The sequence below is a fragment of the Sus scrofa genome, chromosome 7 (assembly GCF_054392235.1).
Source record: "Sus scrofa isolate SSC_HxYL_T2T_F1_AM1 chromosome 7, Sscrofa_HxYL_maternal_Yorkshire_Landrace_v2.0, whole genome shotgun sequence".
In the NCBI taxonomy this organism is placed as follows: Eukaryota; Metazoa; Chordata; class Mammalia; order Artiodactyla; family Suidae; genus Sus; species Sus scrofa.
The window spans coordinates 109,946,436-109,963,835 of NC_139389.1; the positions used below are offsets into that span (position 1 = coordinate 109,946,436).

Below are 17,400 nucleotides of genomic sequence, written 5' to 3' on the forward strand. Positions count from 1 at the left end.
CAAATCGCAAACCTCAGTGTTCACAAGGACATTGACTAAACAGCTGGCTAGGTGGAGACTGGAGAACCAGAGCTCACATGTACCATCTAAAGGGCATTTACTATTCAGTGGCAACAAGTCTGTGATGCATGGTGGTGCTGTGATCTGAATGTGACCTCCCAGGTTTACATATTAAAATCCTAACTCTCAAGGTGGTGTTATTTGAAGGTGGGAGTTGTTTTTTTTTTGTTGTTGTTGTTGTTGCTATTTCTTGGGCCGCTCCTGCGGCATATGGAGGTTCCCAGGCTAGGGGTCCAATCGGAGCTGTAGCCACCGGCCTATGCCAGAGCCACAGCAACGAGGGATCCGAGCCGTGTCTGCAACCTACACCACAGCTCACGGCAACGCCGGATCGTTAACCCACTGAGCAAGGGCAGGGATTGAACCCGCAACCTCATGGTTCCTAGTCGGATTCGTTAACCACTGCGCCATGACGGGAACTCCCTGAAGGTGGGCGTTTTGAGAGGTAATTAGGTCATGAGGGTGGAGCCCTCGTGAATGATTAGTGCCCTTTTATAAAAGAGCCCTGGAGAAATTTCTCACCCTTTCTGCCCTGTGAGGGCACAGTAAGAAGGTGCTGTCTATCTGCCTGCATCTTAGTCTTGGACCTCAAGCCTCCAGAACTATGAGAACTAAATTCCTGTTGTTTATAAACTACATAGTTTATAGTATTTTGTTATAGCAGCCCAAATGGACTAAGATAGGTAGTATTGCCAGATCTTCTGGTTTTTTAAGGCTGAAAAATCTAGATTTTTATTGAGAAACTTACTTTTGTTTTTAAACGTTTAATTTTGAAACCATTTCAAAGTTAAAGAAAACCTGTAAAAATAGTATTTTGTCTAGAGACACATTCAAATTCGACCAACTGTCCTGATAGTGTTCTTTATAGCAGAAGGATCCAAATCCAGGGTCACATGTTATATTTAGTTGCCGAGTCTCTTTAGTCTCTTTGCTCTGAAACATTAACTCAGTCTTTCCTTGACTTTTATGACTTCATTATTATTATTTTTTTCTTTTTTTATGGCTGCACCCGAGGCATATGGAAGTTCCCAGGCTAGAGATCGAATTGGAGCTACAGCTTCAGGCCTATGCCACAGCCACAGCAACGCGGGATCCGAGCTGTAAGTGTGACCACAGCTCATGGCGATGCGGATCCGTAACACACTGAGTGGGGCAAAGGATCGAACCGTCATCCTCATGGATGCTAGTTGGGTTCGTTTCCCCTGAGCCACAGTGGAACTCTATGACTTCAGCAGTTTTGAAGATTTAGGGTAGTCATTTTGTAGAATGGCCCTCAATTTGGGTTTGTCTGATTTTTTTTCATAATGAGATTCACAGTAAATATTTTTGCCTAGGATGTTACGGAAGCGATGCTGTGTTCTCATTGCCTGATTTCGAATGGCACATAACTGTTTAGTGGTGTTTGACCGCTTGATTAAGAGGATATCTGCTTTAAAAATTTGGTTGTGATGATTGTTGTACACTTGTAAATGTAATAAAATTCATTAAGTAATTAAACAAAGAGAAAAAAAATGAAGGTTAAATTAAGACTTTCCCAAATAAAAATAAAACAGAATTTGTTTCTAGTAGATCCATCTTATAAGAAATACTGAAAATAGTTCTTCAGGCTGAAAGCAAGTAACCCCAGAATTTAATTTAAATCTACATAAAAAAACAAAATTAATAAAGATAATTTATATAATTTTAAAAAACGAGGATATCTGCCAGATTTCTCCACTGCAAAGTTACTTTGTTGTCCCCTCTGCAATTAATATCTTATGAAGAGATACTTTGAGACCTTGCAAAATCTCACCCTTCATCATTTTCACCCAGTAATTTTAGTATGTATTGACCTTTCTTGCCTGGATGAATTATTTCCATGGTGGTGATTTTCTAATCCATCATCAGATGATGATTTTCTAGTCCTATCATTCCTTTTTAGTATTTGGCATTTTACTCCCAGGAGTTTTCTTTCCATCTTGTTTATTTATTTATATCCACCAATGTGGACTTAAGGATTCTTGTGTTATGTAATGGGTTATAATCCTTTACTGTAATGATTTACTTCGATGCCCAAATTGTCCCAGATTTGGCCAATGGCAGCCCCTTTAAGCTGGCTTTTGTGTCCTTTTGACTTGTCCCCTTATTCTTTGAGCACAGGAAATTTCAGGTTCATCTTCTTTTCTGCCCCAGCCCTGAATCAGCCCTTTTCTCCAAGGAGCAGTGGTTGCTTATAATGGAAGATACTATTGAGAAATCGAGATCTAGTGCTAGAAACAGTCAGTGTTCTGGGGTGTCTCTGTTCTCAGGTCCTCGCAGTGGAGAGACCTAGAAAGCGTGTGTGTGGATATACCTACATGTACGTATACATTACACGTACAAACTTACATCTTATTTATTTCTATGTCACTGTGTTGAAGAGCAGGGGTTCATACTCATGCCTCCAATTCTAGCTCAAAACCATAGGGTTCATACTAGTTTTTTCCCTTTTCATGTTTTTTTTCTTTTCTCCAAAAGTGAGAAATCTGACTTCCATTATCTTCAACATATTTATTTACTCAATTGTATGCAGCGGCTCTCCTGACCTCCCTGTCACCCCTCCATTCAGATGTCCTCCTTGTGTGGACTTGGCCCCCTGTGGGGCCACCACCCTGCTTGGATAACCTCCTTGTACTGGGCTGCCTTCCCATGCTGTCTACCACTTCCTCACATGGGCCCTGGCTGCCATCAGGCTTCAGGAAGGAACATCTGAATTTTAAATGTTGGCCAAATGGGAGTTCCCTGGTGGCCTAGAGGTTAGGACTAGCCACTTTCATCACTGCGAACCTAGTTCAGTCCCTGGTATGGGAACTGAGATCGCACCTCAAGTGACAGCATGCCACAGCAGGGGGAAAAAAAATCTGGCCAAGTTATTCAAGTTTAAAACAAAAACAAGAAAATCTTTGTGAATTAATCAGAACTTGATTAGTAGGCCAGATCTGAGACTAGTGGAACCTCTGATCTAGAAACTAAGAAAAAAATGTTGGAAAATGGTGACCAGAGATGAATATGGTCTGTTTGATACAGATTTGAGTGAGAACCATTAGATTCCTCCTGGACTGGGGGGAGGGATGAGTGTTTACACCTGCCTCTCCTCTCTCCGTGCTCTTCTCCCTTCTATGTGGGGACTGAAACAGTGCAGCACTTCGGCCCCTTTGGGTGCCATTTCCACTGAACTGAGGTTTTCTGTTTTTATTTTCTCTAATTCTTTTTTTTTTTTGTCTTTTATCTTTTGTTGTTGTTGCTATTTCTTGGGCCGATCCCACGGCATATGGAGGTTCCCAGGCTAGGGGTCCAATCGGAGCTGTAGCCACCAGCCTATGCCAGAGCCACAGCAACGCGGGATCCGAGCCGCATCTGCAACCTACACCACAGCTCACGGCAACGCCGGATCGTTAACCCACTGAGCAAGGGCAGGGACCAAACCTGCAACCTCATGGTTCCTAGTTGGATTCGTTAACCACTGCGCCACGACGGGAACTCCTTTTCTCTAATTCTTACTTCTTACCTTTTTTTTTTCTCTGTAGAACTGTAACATTAATAATGTTGTCCTTACTGATTTTCAGAATATAAATGCCCCAGCAAAAAGGAAGACTAGGAAGAGGAAAGATGACAGATGTGTTGGATACCAGTTTATAGTTTGCCCCTAAGCCTTTTCACGTTGTTGACCAAATTAGATCAGGTACTCATGTTTAGAAGAGATGAAAAGCCTCTTTCTCTGAAGCAGAACCTTTTCCTTCCCTCTAAATCATTATTTTGGGGGAGAGATGGCAGGAGGTATGTCACTGTGAGGTAATGTCTGGTTGAGGCAGGCAGCCTCTGTGGGGCCTGCATGGGCCCCCTTCGCATTTCACAAGAATTCAGAGAATGACTGTTTCCCGCTTGATTGGAGAATCTCTGAAGAAGGAGGATTGGGATATATAAATAAGGTTTACTCACCATGGAGTGACATAGCTGAAGTTAAGGGAGAACTACTAGAAGCTTCTGGAAAATCTGGGGCCCTTCCCAAGCATAGACATGAAACTTATCAAACTCTTGTCCCTTAGCCACATATGCTTGGTCAACATTTTCTCTTTGTCCACATCCTTCTTCCTGGCCTCATGTTTGTTTATTTTAGTTTGGGGTGGTTTTTGTTTATTTTTTTGTTTGTTTGTTTTTTTCTTTTCCCACTTTTCTTTCTTTGGCTCTTGTATATTTCTAGAACAGGGAGTTAGGGAGCAGAGAGAGTGGGTGAGTGAGAAGAAATAGAGAAGAGGAAAAATTTTAAATGCTGCCCTTTAATGTGGTAAAAATTTCACATTGACTTCATAGTCTGAGTAAGCACATGTAAATAATTTGTAAATCATATGAAAGTAAACTTGTGGCCTTCCAGGATTCTTTTTCACACACTTGGATGTGCCTCTTGGGAAAATGACTTTCGTGAGGGTGATACGGTTATAGTGGTATGTAAACAGGGCTTGATATTTACCATAACCATTCGGCTCGAGTGTCCTTTTGTTGATGTTGAATATCACTGGAAACTTTTCTCTTTCCTCGACTGCTTCCTTCAGTGGCACATACATTTTATACTTTGGTCTTCTTTTTTCTTTTTTCTTTTTTTAAGGGACGCACCCTCGGTGTATGGAAATCCCCAGGCTAGGGGTCTAATCGGAGCTGTACCTGCCAGCCACGGCCAAAGCCACAGCAACGCAGGATCCGAGTCACGTCTGCGATCTACACCATAGCTCATGGCAACACTGGATCCTTAACCCACTGAGCAAGGTCAGGGACTGGACCAGCGTCCTCATGGATGCTAGTCAGATTCATTAACCACTGAGCCACGATGGGAAGTCCACTTTGGTCTTCTTTTGACAACAGTCCAGGATATCAAATTGCTGCCTTATTTTCAATGGGTTCCATGTTTAATCCCTTTATCTTTTATCTTCATTCCAAATTCAGGAATTAATCTACTGTGTGCTCATATCTATGCTGTAATGTTGTTAGTGCTGCCATTATTGTTTTCTTAATTTTATGGATCAGTTCAGTTTTTTCTATGGATGCAAGTTCTGAGTCTGTGTATTGTTATGGTGTCCTTTTTTTGCTTTGTGCGTAATATTTTCCATAAATGGTTTAGTAGGCACTCAGGTGTGGGCCCTCAGGTATTTCTTGACCATCTGATGCCCCATCATCCACAGCATCCTATACACAGTTTCCCTGATGGTGCATAACTTTTTTTCATTTTTCATCCTCCCTGTCAGTCTAAGGTTCTATATCAGAGAAGCAGCATCGCATGGTTAAGATCATGGTTCTGGAGTCAGCTCTTTTTTGAGCAAGTTACTTAATCTCCCAGGTCATATTTTAATTTTTACATCTATTTTTAAAATTAGATTTAATATTATCTCCTTCAGAGAATTGCTTTAAAGGTTGGATTAAATGTGATATACATGAAACACTTAGCATGGGAGTTAGCACTTAATAAACACTCAGGATCTGAGGAGGATGCACCTTCCCTTTATTAATATCTCACTGGTGCTGTATTTCCCCGAAACCCTGTTCTTGACATTTAACCTGTGTCCTTTCTGTCAGGTTTGCAACCGTGCGATATGACCAAGGAGCCAAGAACATTCGGAACCAGTTCATGCACCTGACCAATTACAGTGTGAATAAGAAGAGCGGAGACTATGTCAGGTACTGGCTCTGCCTGAGCCGGAGCCAGAGAAGTCAGTTGGAGATGCAGGCGTTGGAGAAGTGCAGAGTCAACATGCTGCACTGGAGGAGAGAGCTCTACTTTTTTATCCTTGTAGCTTCGAGAAAGCTGTCAGAGTCGTTGAATGTAGTTTTGAGGCATATCTGCTACTGCTTCTCTGTTGCTGGCCCAGTCACCATGTCCCCTTTATCTACCAGCAAATGCCTGCCTTCCCAAGTTTCGTCTTCCCTCACTTGACTTAGGGGTGGGAATTTTATAGGCATGTGGAACTTTTTAGAAGTCAAGAAATTAGGTCATTTCAGCACTTGGCAAAATGTATCAAAAGCTTCAAAAATACTTGTACCCTTTGACCCGGCAATTCCATTTCTAAGAACTAAACCTTAAGAAATAACAAAGGATGTGCCCACACGATCAGAGACTAGAATGGCCATCACTGTACACTGTCAGGTGGCAAAAGCAGGTTACCACACAGGACCTGCAGTTTCACTTTATTTTTCAATATATCTTCTTTCAGCTAAAGCTGTTCCCCCTGCCCCAGGGGGTGTGGGGGAGGGAAGAAAACTGGAAGGATATATCCTAAATGTTAACAGTGCTTCACTTTAATGGATGGGATTATGGGTGGGTGATATCGGTCGCCTTCTCTGTGCTTTTATGTATTTCCTAAATTTTTCTTAAGGAAATACTTTATGATTGGGGAGGGAGTTAGGAATAAATTAAATAAAGAAAGAAATGAGGCCATCTCAGAAAAAGATTCAGTGGTAGGGAGTACCAGCCCAGCTGTGTGGAAATATTCTTTCTGCTCTGTTTTCTTTCATCCTGATAATTTTGCCAGAAAGTGGAAAAATAAAGAAGAAACCCAAATAGTTACTTTCTACTCAGACTAAAAATAGGTGCCCAGAAGGTCCAAGGAAAGAGAGAAAGAATCTGGAAGTGATGGCATAGTTGTCTAAGCTATATAGTTTTCATTGAGGGTCCTTTGACCAGTGTTTGAAATTGCTTGAAGATACAATATCCTTCGCTTTGGAAGATGAGCAAAGATGCCCCTGGTGGGGGCGGGGGGAATTGATGGTAGGGAATGAGAGGGTGGCTGCAAAACACAAATTTCAGATTATAAGACCCTTGCAAGAGTCAGGGGACTCTGCCCCGTGTGCCGCTTTGTGGCTGCAGTGGTGGTGTTCTCCGTTACGCCTTTTGCGGCTCTAATGAGCTCTCTTGGGTGATACCTCAGAAGGTATCCACAAAAGCTGTGTCTGTCATTAGACAGGAGAGAGCTTACTCCGGATGCCAGAGCAGTTCTGTGCTGGGTCAGCTCAGTAAAATACTGCTCTAGATATACTCACTAGCCCAGCTAGACTCAGTTCTGGTCTGAAAATTGGCATTGCTTTGTGGTCTCGTGTGACATTTACCTCATAGGCCAGGTTAGTATCCCCAAACATTTCAAGCTATGAATGTATGATAACCACTCTTAAATCTGTTTACATTCTTTCACAAATTTCTTCTACTCCTTCATGATGCACAATTGTTTGGTTAAGAAGGAATTTACCTCCTTTTCCCGTCCCCTCTCAGTAAGGCAAGCTACATGCGTTACAGAAAGGACTGAGAAAAAGTGGGTGCGTGGAAGTCAATAAAAGGAATATTTTTCTAAAGACTTCCAGGGAAAGAGGAGTTTGTAAAAGTCTTGTTTCCAGAGCCAGGCCTAGTGGCATGTGTGACCTTGATCCATTCGTTTGTTTTAGTTGTGATGATCCGGAAGTGGAGGATTACGGGAACAAATGGAGCATGAGTGCTATGCTCAGGTATCTGAAACAGGAAGGCAGAGATACAACTGGTGAGTACCAGGCCTTTTTTTTTCCTTTGACTTCTTTTTTGACTTTGTGTAACTTTACCATTGTCTCTTTCCAGGAGTCATTCTCTCTAATTCTAGTAGTGTTGCTGAGTTATCTAATGGGATCATTGTTCTTGGTGTTAATTTTTCCTGCTTGTTATGAGATGGAGAATAATGGGCTTACCATGGCTCTCCAAATCCTCTTTCTTTCTTTCTTTTTTGGGGGGCCGGGGACATGCATGTGGAAGTTCTTGGGCCCAGGTTGGAAGCCGCACCACAGCAGCGACCTGGGTGCTGCAGTGACAATGTCATATCCTTAATCCACTATGCCATAAGGGAACTCCATCCAATTCCCTTTTCTGGTTTCTGGTTTGGAAGACAACTTTTCTGTTTAATCTTTAGAATGTATCCTTCTTGAATGTTGAACCGCTAACTATAATACTGTCAGCTTGGGAGTTCCTGTTGTGGCTCAGTGGATCGTGTATTGGACTGGTATCCACGAGGATTCGGGTTTGATCTCTGGCCTCGCTCAGTGGGTTAAGGAGCCGGTGTTGCCATAAGCTGTGGTGTAGGTTGCAAACATGGCCCGGATCCTGCATTGCTGTGGCCTGTAGCCTAGGCCAGCAGCTGCAGCTTCAATTAGTCCCCTAACCTGGGAACTTCCATATGCCTCAGGTGTGGCCCTAAAAAGCAAAAAAAAGTTACTGTCAGCTTTTTATGTAAAAAATTATCTGTCTCCATATTGGCCCTGCATTCGAGTTTCTCTAAGGCAATCTCTCTCATTCATGTTGCTGAATTGGAGAATGGATAGTGTCCACTTTGAGTACAAGGATTGGAATCAAAATGGACAGTATTGCTGAGCCTTGAGCAGAATGGAAAAGAGTATGCCAGAAGGCCTATTGCAGTCCGCAAAGGGAAGGGGGAGAGGAGGAGAGTGAGGGCGGAGGCTCCTTTTCTATTCTGTCTCTGTTCTTGTCATGGGGTCCTACCTGAGTACTTCTCCCAGCACCTCCATTCTTGATTGGGTCCCCCCATTCACAGACTTGCTTTTCCCGGAGCACCTATTAGCAAGACTGCCACATGGAGTCTTTTTTGCATGAGCACGAGTGCTTTTATAAGTATACTGTGTTCTGGAATCTCATCCTAATCCATCTTATTATAGTGTTTTTTCTTCCTTTGTAGCATTGATGGCCCATGTAGAAGACCTGATCATTAAGACCATAATCTCTGCTGAACTAGCTATTGCCACAGCCTGTAAAACCTTTGTTCCTCATCGCAGCAGTTGTTTTGGTAAGGAAACTCAAGAAACTTAATATGATTTGTGCCAAGGAGTTTGGGAAGTTGGGATGGGGTCCTGGGGTAGAGAGGCTCAATGATTCTACAGGAGTCAGAGGCATGTGGTGGACTTTCTTTCTGAGCTCACGTAGCATGTGAAGGTCCCACTCAGAGGTCAGCGGTGAGCTTGGTTGGAGGTCCCCTGAGGACTCACTAGCTTTCTGTGTGGGAAGCAGGGATTGGCACTAAGGCATGGGTCTCTTTGTCAGAGTGCAATCAGAAAAAGTCTGCAACGGACTGTACAGGAATCCAGCTCTAACAAATATATTCCAGAGCTCTTTGGCAGCCAGACTGGGAACTGTTCCAAGAAGCTCTGGCTGGTACCAGTATGTGCTTTCTCCCATTTTCCAATGACTCCTCCTTTTTGTTTTAGTCTTCTTCCTAGTGGGTCCCCCCTCGCCCTCTTTCTTCTCCCCCTTGTCCCCCCCCCCCCCATTCCCTGATTGCACAGAGAATGAGTAGGAAATAGATCACAACTACGGGACCTGTTGCCCACTGATCCACTAGCTGTGACTGCAGCACCGAGGTGCCCAGGCACATTTGCTCTCTGTGTGGATGGGACCTCCTTAGTGCCTGCTGGTGTGAGCATCTGTGAGGTTGTCCAGGCTTTCAGCACGGGCAGGCTGTGTTAGTAAAACAGTAGGGTCGTTGGTGGGGGCATAATTAAAGGAATACGTAGGAAGAGTGTGAAAGTCATGGCTTGCTTAGGAGACAGGGCAACAAGGAAGGAAGGAGCATGGCCTTTAGAGTCTGATAGACTTAGTTTGAGGCCCATTTGCACCTCCTACTAGCTTTCTGATTTTCAGCAAGTTACTCTAATCCTGTGTCCTCAACTATAAAATGGCAGTAATGGTGGAACCTGCCTTCTAAGAGTATCTTGAAGATCAAATGAAACAATGTATGCAAAGCCCTTGGTACATGACTCGCCCTTAGTTTGTACTCCATAAATTGTTTTTTGTGTTTTGGGAATTATAATTAGACATTATAATTTTTGCCCTTTTTATTATCACAAGAGTCTGTACTTGAGGGGCACTAAACAAAGGGAAGTGTTGAGACACTGAATAGAAGATGGTAGATAAACCAGGACCTAAAACTAGAGGAAAGGAAGAGGTTATGATCTCTTTGTATCTTTTTAACATGCAAATATTTTATGTCTTCTAAAACCCTTAAATGGCTCCCTAGGCTTAACTTGTAAATAGACACTTGATATGACTTCAAAATCTCTAAGGATCTGACCCCAACTGACTTTCCTAGAATTCCTTTTCCCCTCTTACACCTTAGAATCCAATGGTACCACTGAGGACTCCATGCCTTTGGGCCTCTGCATAAGCTCTGTTATCCAGTTGGAAGACCCCTCCCTGTCTGCTCTGCACATTCCGGTTTATACTCTTTTCATTCTTTTTCAGTTTCTTTTCTCTTTCTTTCTTTTCTTTCTTTCCTTCCTTCCTTCCTTCCTTCCTTCCTTCCTTCCTTCCTTTCTTCCTTCCTTCCTTCCTTTCTTCCTTCCTTTCTTTCTTTCTTCCTTCCTTTCTTCCTTCCTTCCTTCTTTCCCTCCTTTCTTTTTCTTCCTTCCTTCCTTCCTTCCTTCCTTCCTTTCTTTCTTTCTTTCTTTCTTTCTTTCTTTCTTTCTTTCTTTCTTTCTTTCTTTCTTTCTTTCTTTCTTTCTTTCTTCTTTTTAGGGCCATACCTACGGCATATGGAAGGTCCCAGGCTAGAGGCCCAGTCGGAGCTGCAACTGCCAGCCTACACCACAGGCACAGCAATGCAAGATCTGAGCCTCATCTGTGACCTACACCACAGCTCACCACAAAGGTGGATCCTTAACCCACTGAGCAAGGCCAGGAATCAAACCCATGTCCGTATGGATCCTAGTTGGGTTTGTTACCACTGAGTCCCAACGGAAACCTCCCTGTTTATATTTTAAGACATAGTTTGACATAGTTTGATGTGCCTCCTCCAGGAATCCGTGCCGTACAAAGTGCCCTGTTGAGTCTTCTCTCTCGGGCTGCTCCATACTTGTTCCCTGATGTTCTCTTCCTACCTGGGGTGACTGAGCTCATCTTCTTGAATTCTTAGTTGGCACTGTGTCTCCCCTCTCCCCTGCACCTTTTACCATCTCCCTGGACCTACCAGGTCCTTTCCTAACCCTTTGACTTTGCACCGGCTTTATCCTGTGTCTGAAATATATTTCTCATGTTACTTTACATGAAAGATTACTGACATCTATTCAAGACGAAGTCAGGTATCACTTCTTTGGTGGCATTTTCCCCACATCTTCCAGTCAGAGTTAGCCTCATGCCCCAACCCCTGCCCTCTATTCATAGTCTGCAGTGGCCTCTGTATGTCCTCTTGGACCCATTTACGTGTCTCTCTCCCCCACTGGACTGGAAGCTCCTTGAAGACACGAACAATGCCTCCCTTGTTTTTGCTCCTGTACATGTAAGTGTTTTTTTCCTATTGGAGGATATTCAGGAAATGTTTGTTGAATGAATGGTTGGTACCTGCTTGAATTGCCTTTTGAAGGCCTGACAGTAGGCTTCCCACTGGACCTGGTTTGGTAGGGGCCTGGACCTCTTGGAATTATTGCAAGCTGTTTGAGGAGAGGGTATGGGAAGTATAATTCCAACTTCAAAAACTTTATTGGATTAAAAAGCAAATGTGAGTTGCTTTTCCACATCTCCTTGGCTCTTCTATGAGAGTAAATTTCTAGTAGCTCTCAGTGTATTTAGAAATCATTGCAAGCTCTTCTGAATATTTCCTTTTCTATTTTGTTTTTATTACCCGAATGCCTTTTGGAACCTTAAGAATTTCTTGACCTTAATGGCATTAGAAGTCCTGATGTGAAATAAGCAGTGACTTTCTCTTACTCTGAAATAGCCCCTAAGACTATTTCATCAGCCACGGGTCTACTTCCCTCCTCCCTGCTTGTGTTCAGTTTTAATAAACTGAGTGCATCTGGAGTTTTTTAAACTGTTGACTATCTTCTTGGCTTTTGTGGTTCTAATTCCCCTTCCTGTCAGCCCTGGGATTTTGTGTGTCTAAGTAACCTCCCCCCACCAGAAATGATTGTGTGTACGTGTGTATGTTTGTGTGAATCTCTTTGCCTCCCACTGGTTCCCAACCTCCCCTGGGGTTTAAGCTACAAGGAAAAAAAAAAATCTGTTTTTTTTCTTGTCTTTTTCATTTGTTTTAGAGTAAACAGGAATTGAGAGCTTCCCAGAAGAATTTGGCCTGAACAGAGCATTGGTGTTTTAGAGGAAGCCAGTAGTCTGGTGATGGGGTTCACTGTAGTCCTTCGGTGGTCGTTTCTGCCCTTCCACATTATGTGGATGTTTGCCAGGAGCGTTCCATTAGTATTGAAATGTTTCTGGCCTGTGATTTCTTTCTCACCCTACCACCTGTAGTGTCCAGCTGTGTTTCCAGGTACCTTCAGGATTCCCATTCCTTGGTTTATTTATGCAGTTAACTTTTCTCAGTTCCTGCTGTGCTTGAGGTATAGATTTATAAAAGTTTGTTCCTCTCACAGTAAATTTTGCAGGGGATAATATATACAAATTCTTGCATTGTATTAATAGCATTTAAATGTAGGCTTAGGGACCTTCACGAACTACCAGAAACAGCCCTTTAATAAACTTTTTCATAGATTTGTACATCTGAAAAGGATCTCAGAGAATAATGAGTCTGTATAAAGAAACTGAAGACTCTTGCCTCAGGTTCTAGAGCTAGTGAGTGGGAGAACTCGGATGAAAAAGGCTCAGCTTGGAGAAGAGGAGTCAGAAGATGGGTTTTGGCAATTGCTCATCTTGATCACAGGGCCCTTGATCAGTAGGATTTTTGATGTCTCATCCAATAAAACAGACTTTTGACAGTTTAATTTTTTAAGATTGTGCAAATGTGGTACCATGTGAAATATATGCTTAAACAGCAGCCCTTTAAATATGGCAGTGAGATAACTGATTATGAGAGCAGCTTTTTTTTTTTTTTTTTTTTTTTTTTGAGCAGTTGGAGAAAAAACAGCTCAAAACAACAGGAAGCTAGCTATCCTTTAAAGATGCTGCTGCTGACAGTGGTTTCACGTACGTGTATGAGGATGGCTCAAGTGACAGGCTATGACCCTGGTCCTCTCTAGCCTGAGAGCATATGAACCAGCTGTCATGCAACATGTAGATGTGATCACACTGGCCTTGTTGAGGTCGGAGACCAGGGACATCTTTGCTCGGGACGAACCATGCCCAGTACACTCCGTTTTGTTGAGTACGTGCTGGTCAAGATGGCCGACATTCTGAAAGCGGGGGTCTCCATAAATACTTGTTGAAGAAATGAAAGTGGGCAGAAATACATTTTATGATGTCAGCTACTTGACCACCAAAAAAATGATGAAAGTCATCTAACACAGTCCACTTTTTTGAGATAATTCTCTTTCTTTTTCTTTTTCTTTTTTTTTTTTTTAACTTTTTTTGTGTGTGTGTCTTTTTTTAGGGCTGCACCCACAGCATGTGGAGGGTCCCAGGCCAGGGGTCAAATCGGAGCTGTAGCTGCTGCCTGCGCTATAGCCGCAGCAACGCAGGAGCCAAGCCGGATTGCCAACCCACTGAGTGAGGCCAGGAATTGAACCCATGAACTCATGGATACTAGTTGGGTTTGTTAACCACTGAGACAAGTTGGGAACTCTGAGATAAGTTTCTTTTCTGGCTTATCCCATGCTCCTGTTTAGATGGGAAGGGATGTTTACTCTAGAAGGGACTTAGTAGCCAGTACCAACTGTTTGTTAAGCACCTTCATTGGTTATTTCCTTTAGTCCTCTTAACAGTTTTGTTGGTATTTATTACTCATGTTCTATGGACAAGGAAAAAAGATTCAGAGAGGTTAAATAATTTGTCCCAGGTCATGCTGTTAATAAATGACAAAGCCAAGTTTGAGAGCCAGGTCTCTCTGGCTCATTTTCCACCCACATAAAGACAAGTTCTGATGTGTCCGGCCATTTTTGGCATGCCCCATAGCCTGGGTTCTCCTTCTGCCCTCCTGTAACTAGATCTTAGGAAAAATGATATCATCCTTTTTAGCAGATCAGGCCTGAAAAGGGGTACTCTTTCTGTTCTAATCAACAGTACGTAGTTCTGGGTATTCCTTTCAAATCTACCTTTACATATGGTAGCCAGATACCATATTGATTTATTGAATGAACTAACAAATTGGCTCTGGCCTTTTTTTTTTAGTTAGTTCATTTTCCTGTGGGATTTTGATCTGCTTTTCTTTAACTTTTCCTTCTGGACCCCAGAGAAAAACTTCCTCCTTAGATTTTCAACTCCAATCCAAGGCCCAAGTGAAAAGAATTTCCTTTATTGAATAACATTTGACTGACATCAAGCACTGGCTAATGTCAGCACTTTCCAGTTTGAGGGATTACAGCTTCAGTTGGGACTTTATTTCCGGGGAGGGTTAGTGGGTCGATTCCAAAACTCATGGTGTGACATGTTTAGCAATCTCTTGGGCCTTGGATGCATTATTATTTTCTCTATCAAAATGTCTTTTCTCCCTTCCTAGAACATCTTTTATTAAGTTTTTCCTTAATATGTCTTAATATTTAAAATTTTTAACTGGAATTTCTCTTTACGGTTGTTGGCTTTGCTATGAGTAATTCAGGTCTTGTGGTTAGGGTTATTTTGGGACACTAGCTGCATATTATCTTGTCTTTCTCAAAAATTGTAGTGTTTTAAATTTAAAACTTACTTTTTTCTTTCAGTATTTCTTGATTGCTTCCTGTGTGTTTGTATGGCTCAGGCTGTTGTTTTTTTCTCTTTGTGCTTTTTATTTTATTTTTGTTTTTTAAAGTTTTATTGACATCTAGCTGATTTACAGTGCTGTGATAATTGGTGCAGGCTGTTTGATATAGAGCAATGAATGAAACATGGCCCCTGCCAGGAGGGGTGGGAGGAGCAGACGTGGAATGACACGTGGCAGTGCAAGCAGTAGTGACTCAGGTGCGCTTGGAGGATGCAAGGGGTTAGTGGCTGTGCCTAGGGGAGCCAAGGAAAGCCATTCCTAGCACGGGGAACGTGGCATGTGAAATGCAGTGTCATGACAGGATGTGGCAGGAAAGGTGAAAAAGGTCAAAAATGAAATGGAAAGGTCAGTGTAACTAGATGTAGCCTGCAGTGGCTGAGGTGGCGAAAGATAAGGTTATGGAAGTAGGTGGGAGCCCAACTGTAAAGGACTTGCATGTTTAAATTCATCCTGTAGATGACAGACAGCCACCAGAGTTTTTTGAGCAGGGGAACAATAGGATTATCTTATTTATTTATTTATTTTTTTTGCTTTTTAGGACTGCACCCGTGGCATATGGAAGTCCCCAGGCTAGGGGTAGAATCAGAGTTGCAGCCACCGGCCTACATCACTGCCACAGCAACACCAGATCTAAGCAGCGTCTGCGACCTATACCACAGCTCACAGCAACGTTAGATCCTTAACCCACTGAGCGAGGCCAGGGATCAAACCCGCATCCTCACGAACACTATGTTGAGTTCTTAACCCACTGAGCCATAATGGGAACTCCAGCTTATCATTTTTCCTTTAACTTTTATCACGACTTGACCCAAAGCTTGGTGTGACAGAATTATAACAAAGGGAATACTGTACAGCATTATTAGAAGTGACTAACTTAAAATCTTCCAGGGGCCAACCTGACCTCAGTGTCTATTGCTAGGCTACTCACTGCCTGTCTCTATCTAACTGTTAGGTTTGTGTCATAGAAAGCTGATTCTGATGGCCATGTGGAGAAATGGAGAGACTGCAGTGGGGAGAGACTAGTGCTAGGGAAATGCTTTGGAGATAAGACGTATGCAGTGATCATATGCACTCAACCATGTAACCTAGCAATCCCACCCTTAGGTATTTACCCAAGAAAAATGGAACCATATGTTCACACAGATACCTTTAAAGGAATGTTTATAGCAGTTTTATTCATAATCGCCCCAAACTGGAAGTAGTCCAAATGTCTATCAGCTGTTGGATGGGTAAGCAAATTGTGGTCCATAAAATGGAATACTGCTGAGAATGAAGGAATGAATTACACTACTGATATGTGTGATAATATTGGTAAGTCTCAAAAGCACAATGCGGAGTGAAAGAAGTCACTCTCAGAAGGCTACATACCATGTGATTCCATTTATTTGACTTTCTGGAAAAGGCGAAAAATCGGAACCGTGGTTGCTGGTGGATAGGGAGTGAGGATTGACTGCACAGTGGGAAAAGGCCGTTTGTGGTGGAATTGTTCTACGTATCGATTGTGATGGTAGTTAAACAACCATAGGCATTTGTCAAGACGCAATTGAAAAGGGTGAATTTTATTGTATGTAACTTATACTGCAATAAACCCATCTTAAAACAAGAAACAATGATAGATGGATGAACCTCGAAAACATGATAAATGAAAGAAGCCAGACTCAAAAGAGTATACACTGCATGCTTCCATTTATATAAAACTCTAGAATAGGAAAAACTGATCTGTGGTGGAAGAAATAAGAATGAGAGTTCCCTGGCTGTGCAGTGGGTTAAGAATCCAGCATTGTCCCTGCTGTGGCTTGGGCTGCTGCTGTGGTGCAATTTTCATCCCTAGTCCTGGAACTTTCACATGCTGTGGGCACCGCCAAAAAAAAAAAAAAAAAAAAATCCATGAAGAAGAAGAATCCTAGTTGCCTGGGATGTGATAGCGGGAAGCAGGGTATTTACCAGGAAGAGGCAGGAGGATCTTTCTGGGGTGATGGGAATGTTCTGTGTGGGTTGATAGGAGTGTGGGTTACATGATATATCCAACTATCAAGACTCATCAGCTAGTACACTTAAGATCTGTCCATTTATATTAAAATATAGAAATTTTTACCTTGAAAAGGAATATAGTAGACTGGATTAAAGAGAAACCAAGAGAGAAAGAGATCAGATAATGTGTTGGATTTGAGAGGTCTGGCTTTGGAGTTTAGTGCATGGGGTTTTCCAAGATGAAGAATAATGGGCAGCCAAACTTTGGGAGAAGAGTTTTGTTGCTGTGTGTTGAGTACCTGTGGGATAGCCTAGTGACGATGTCTAGAAGGCATTGAGAATCATGGATTTGGTGTCCGGGAGACATTTGGCTAAAGGTAGAGATTTGAATGTCGTCGTCATCATCATATTAATTGCAGCATGAGAATACATGGGCTCAGCCGAGGAGAGAAGTAGAATTGTGAAGGAAAGAGACCCGAGAATGCCTTCTTCCACCCAGCTAACACCTGCCAGTGGTCAGCTGGGTGGAAGAGAAGGAACGAAAGAAGGAGAGAAAGGAGGAGGACAGTCAGAAGCAAGCGGCGTCCTGGAGTCCAGGGAGAGGAGAGCTCTGATGAGGAAGAGGTGGTCAGCAGTTTCAGAGGCTTGGGGTTATAGCAGCAAGGCGGTCTGTGGGGCTCATAATGAGAGCAGTCAATTATTAAGGAGTGGCAGCAGAAGC

The 17,400-nt window shown here is 42.7% G+C and overlaps 1 protein-coding gene across 50 annotated transcripts in view; it reads left to right on the forward strand.

Moving 5' to 3' along the window:
- The window catches only part of TTLL5 (tubulin tyrosine ligase like 5), a 309,203-nt gene that overhangs the window by 43,977 nt on the left and 247,826 nt on the right, over positions 1-17,400 (forward strand). For all 50 annotated transcript variants that reach the window (XR_014811162.1, XR_014811164.1, XR_014811165.1 and 47 more), the window contains 3 exons: positions 5,644-5,745; positions 7,501-7,592; positions 8,772-8,879. Coding sequence is in view for 41 of the 50 variants with exons in the window: in XM_084969817.1 (XP_084825943.1) it covers positions 5,644-5,745; positions 7,501-7,592; positions 8,772-8,879 (302 nt within the window). In the remaining 9 variants the exon portion in view is untranslated. The remainder of the gene's footprint in view (positions 1-5,643; positions 5,746-7,500; positions 7,593-8,771; positions 8,880-17,400) is intronic.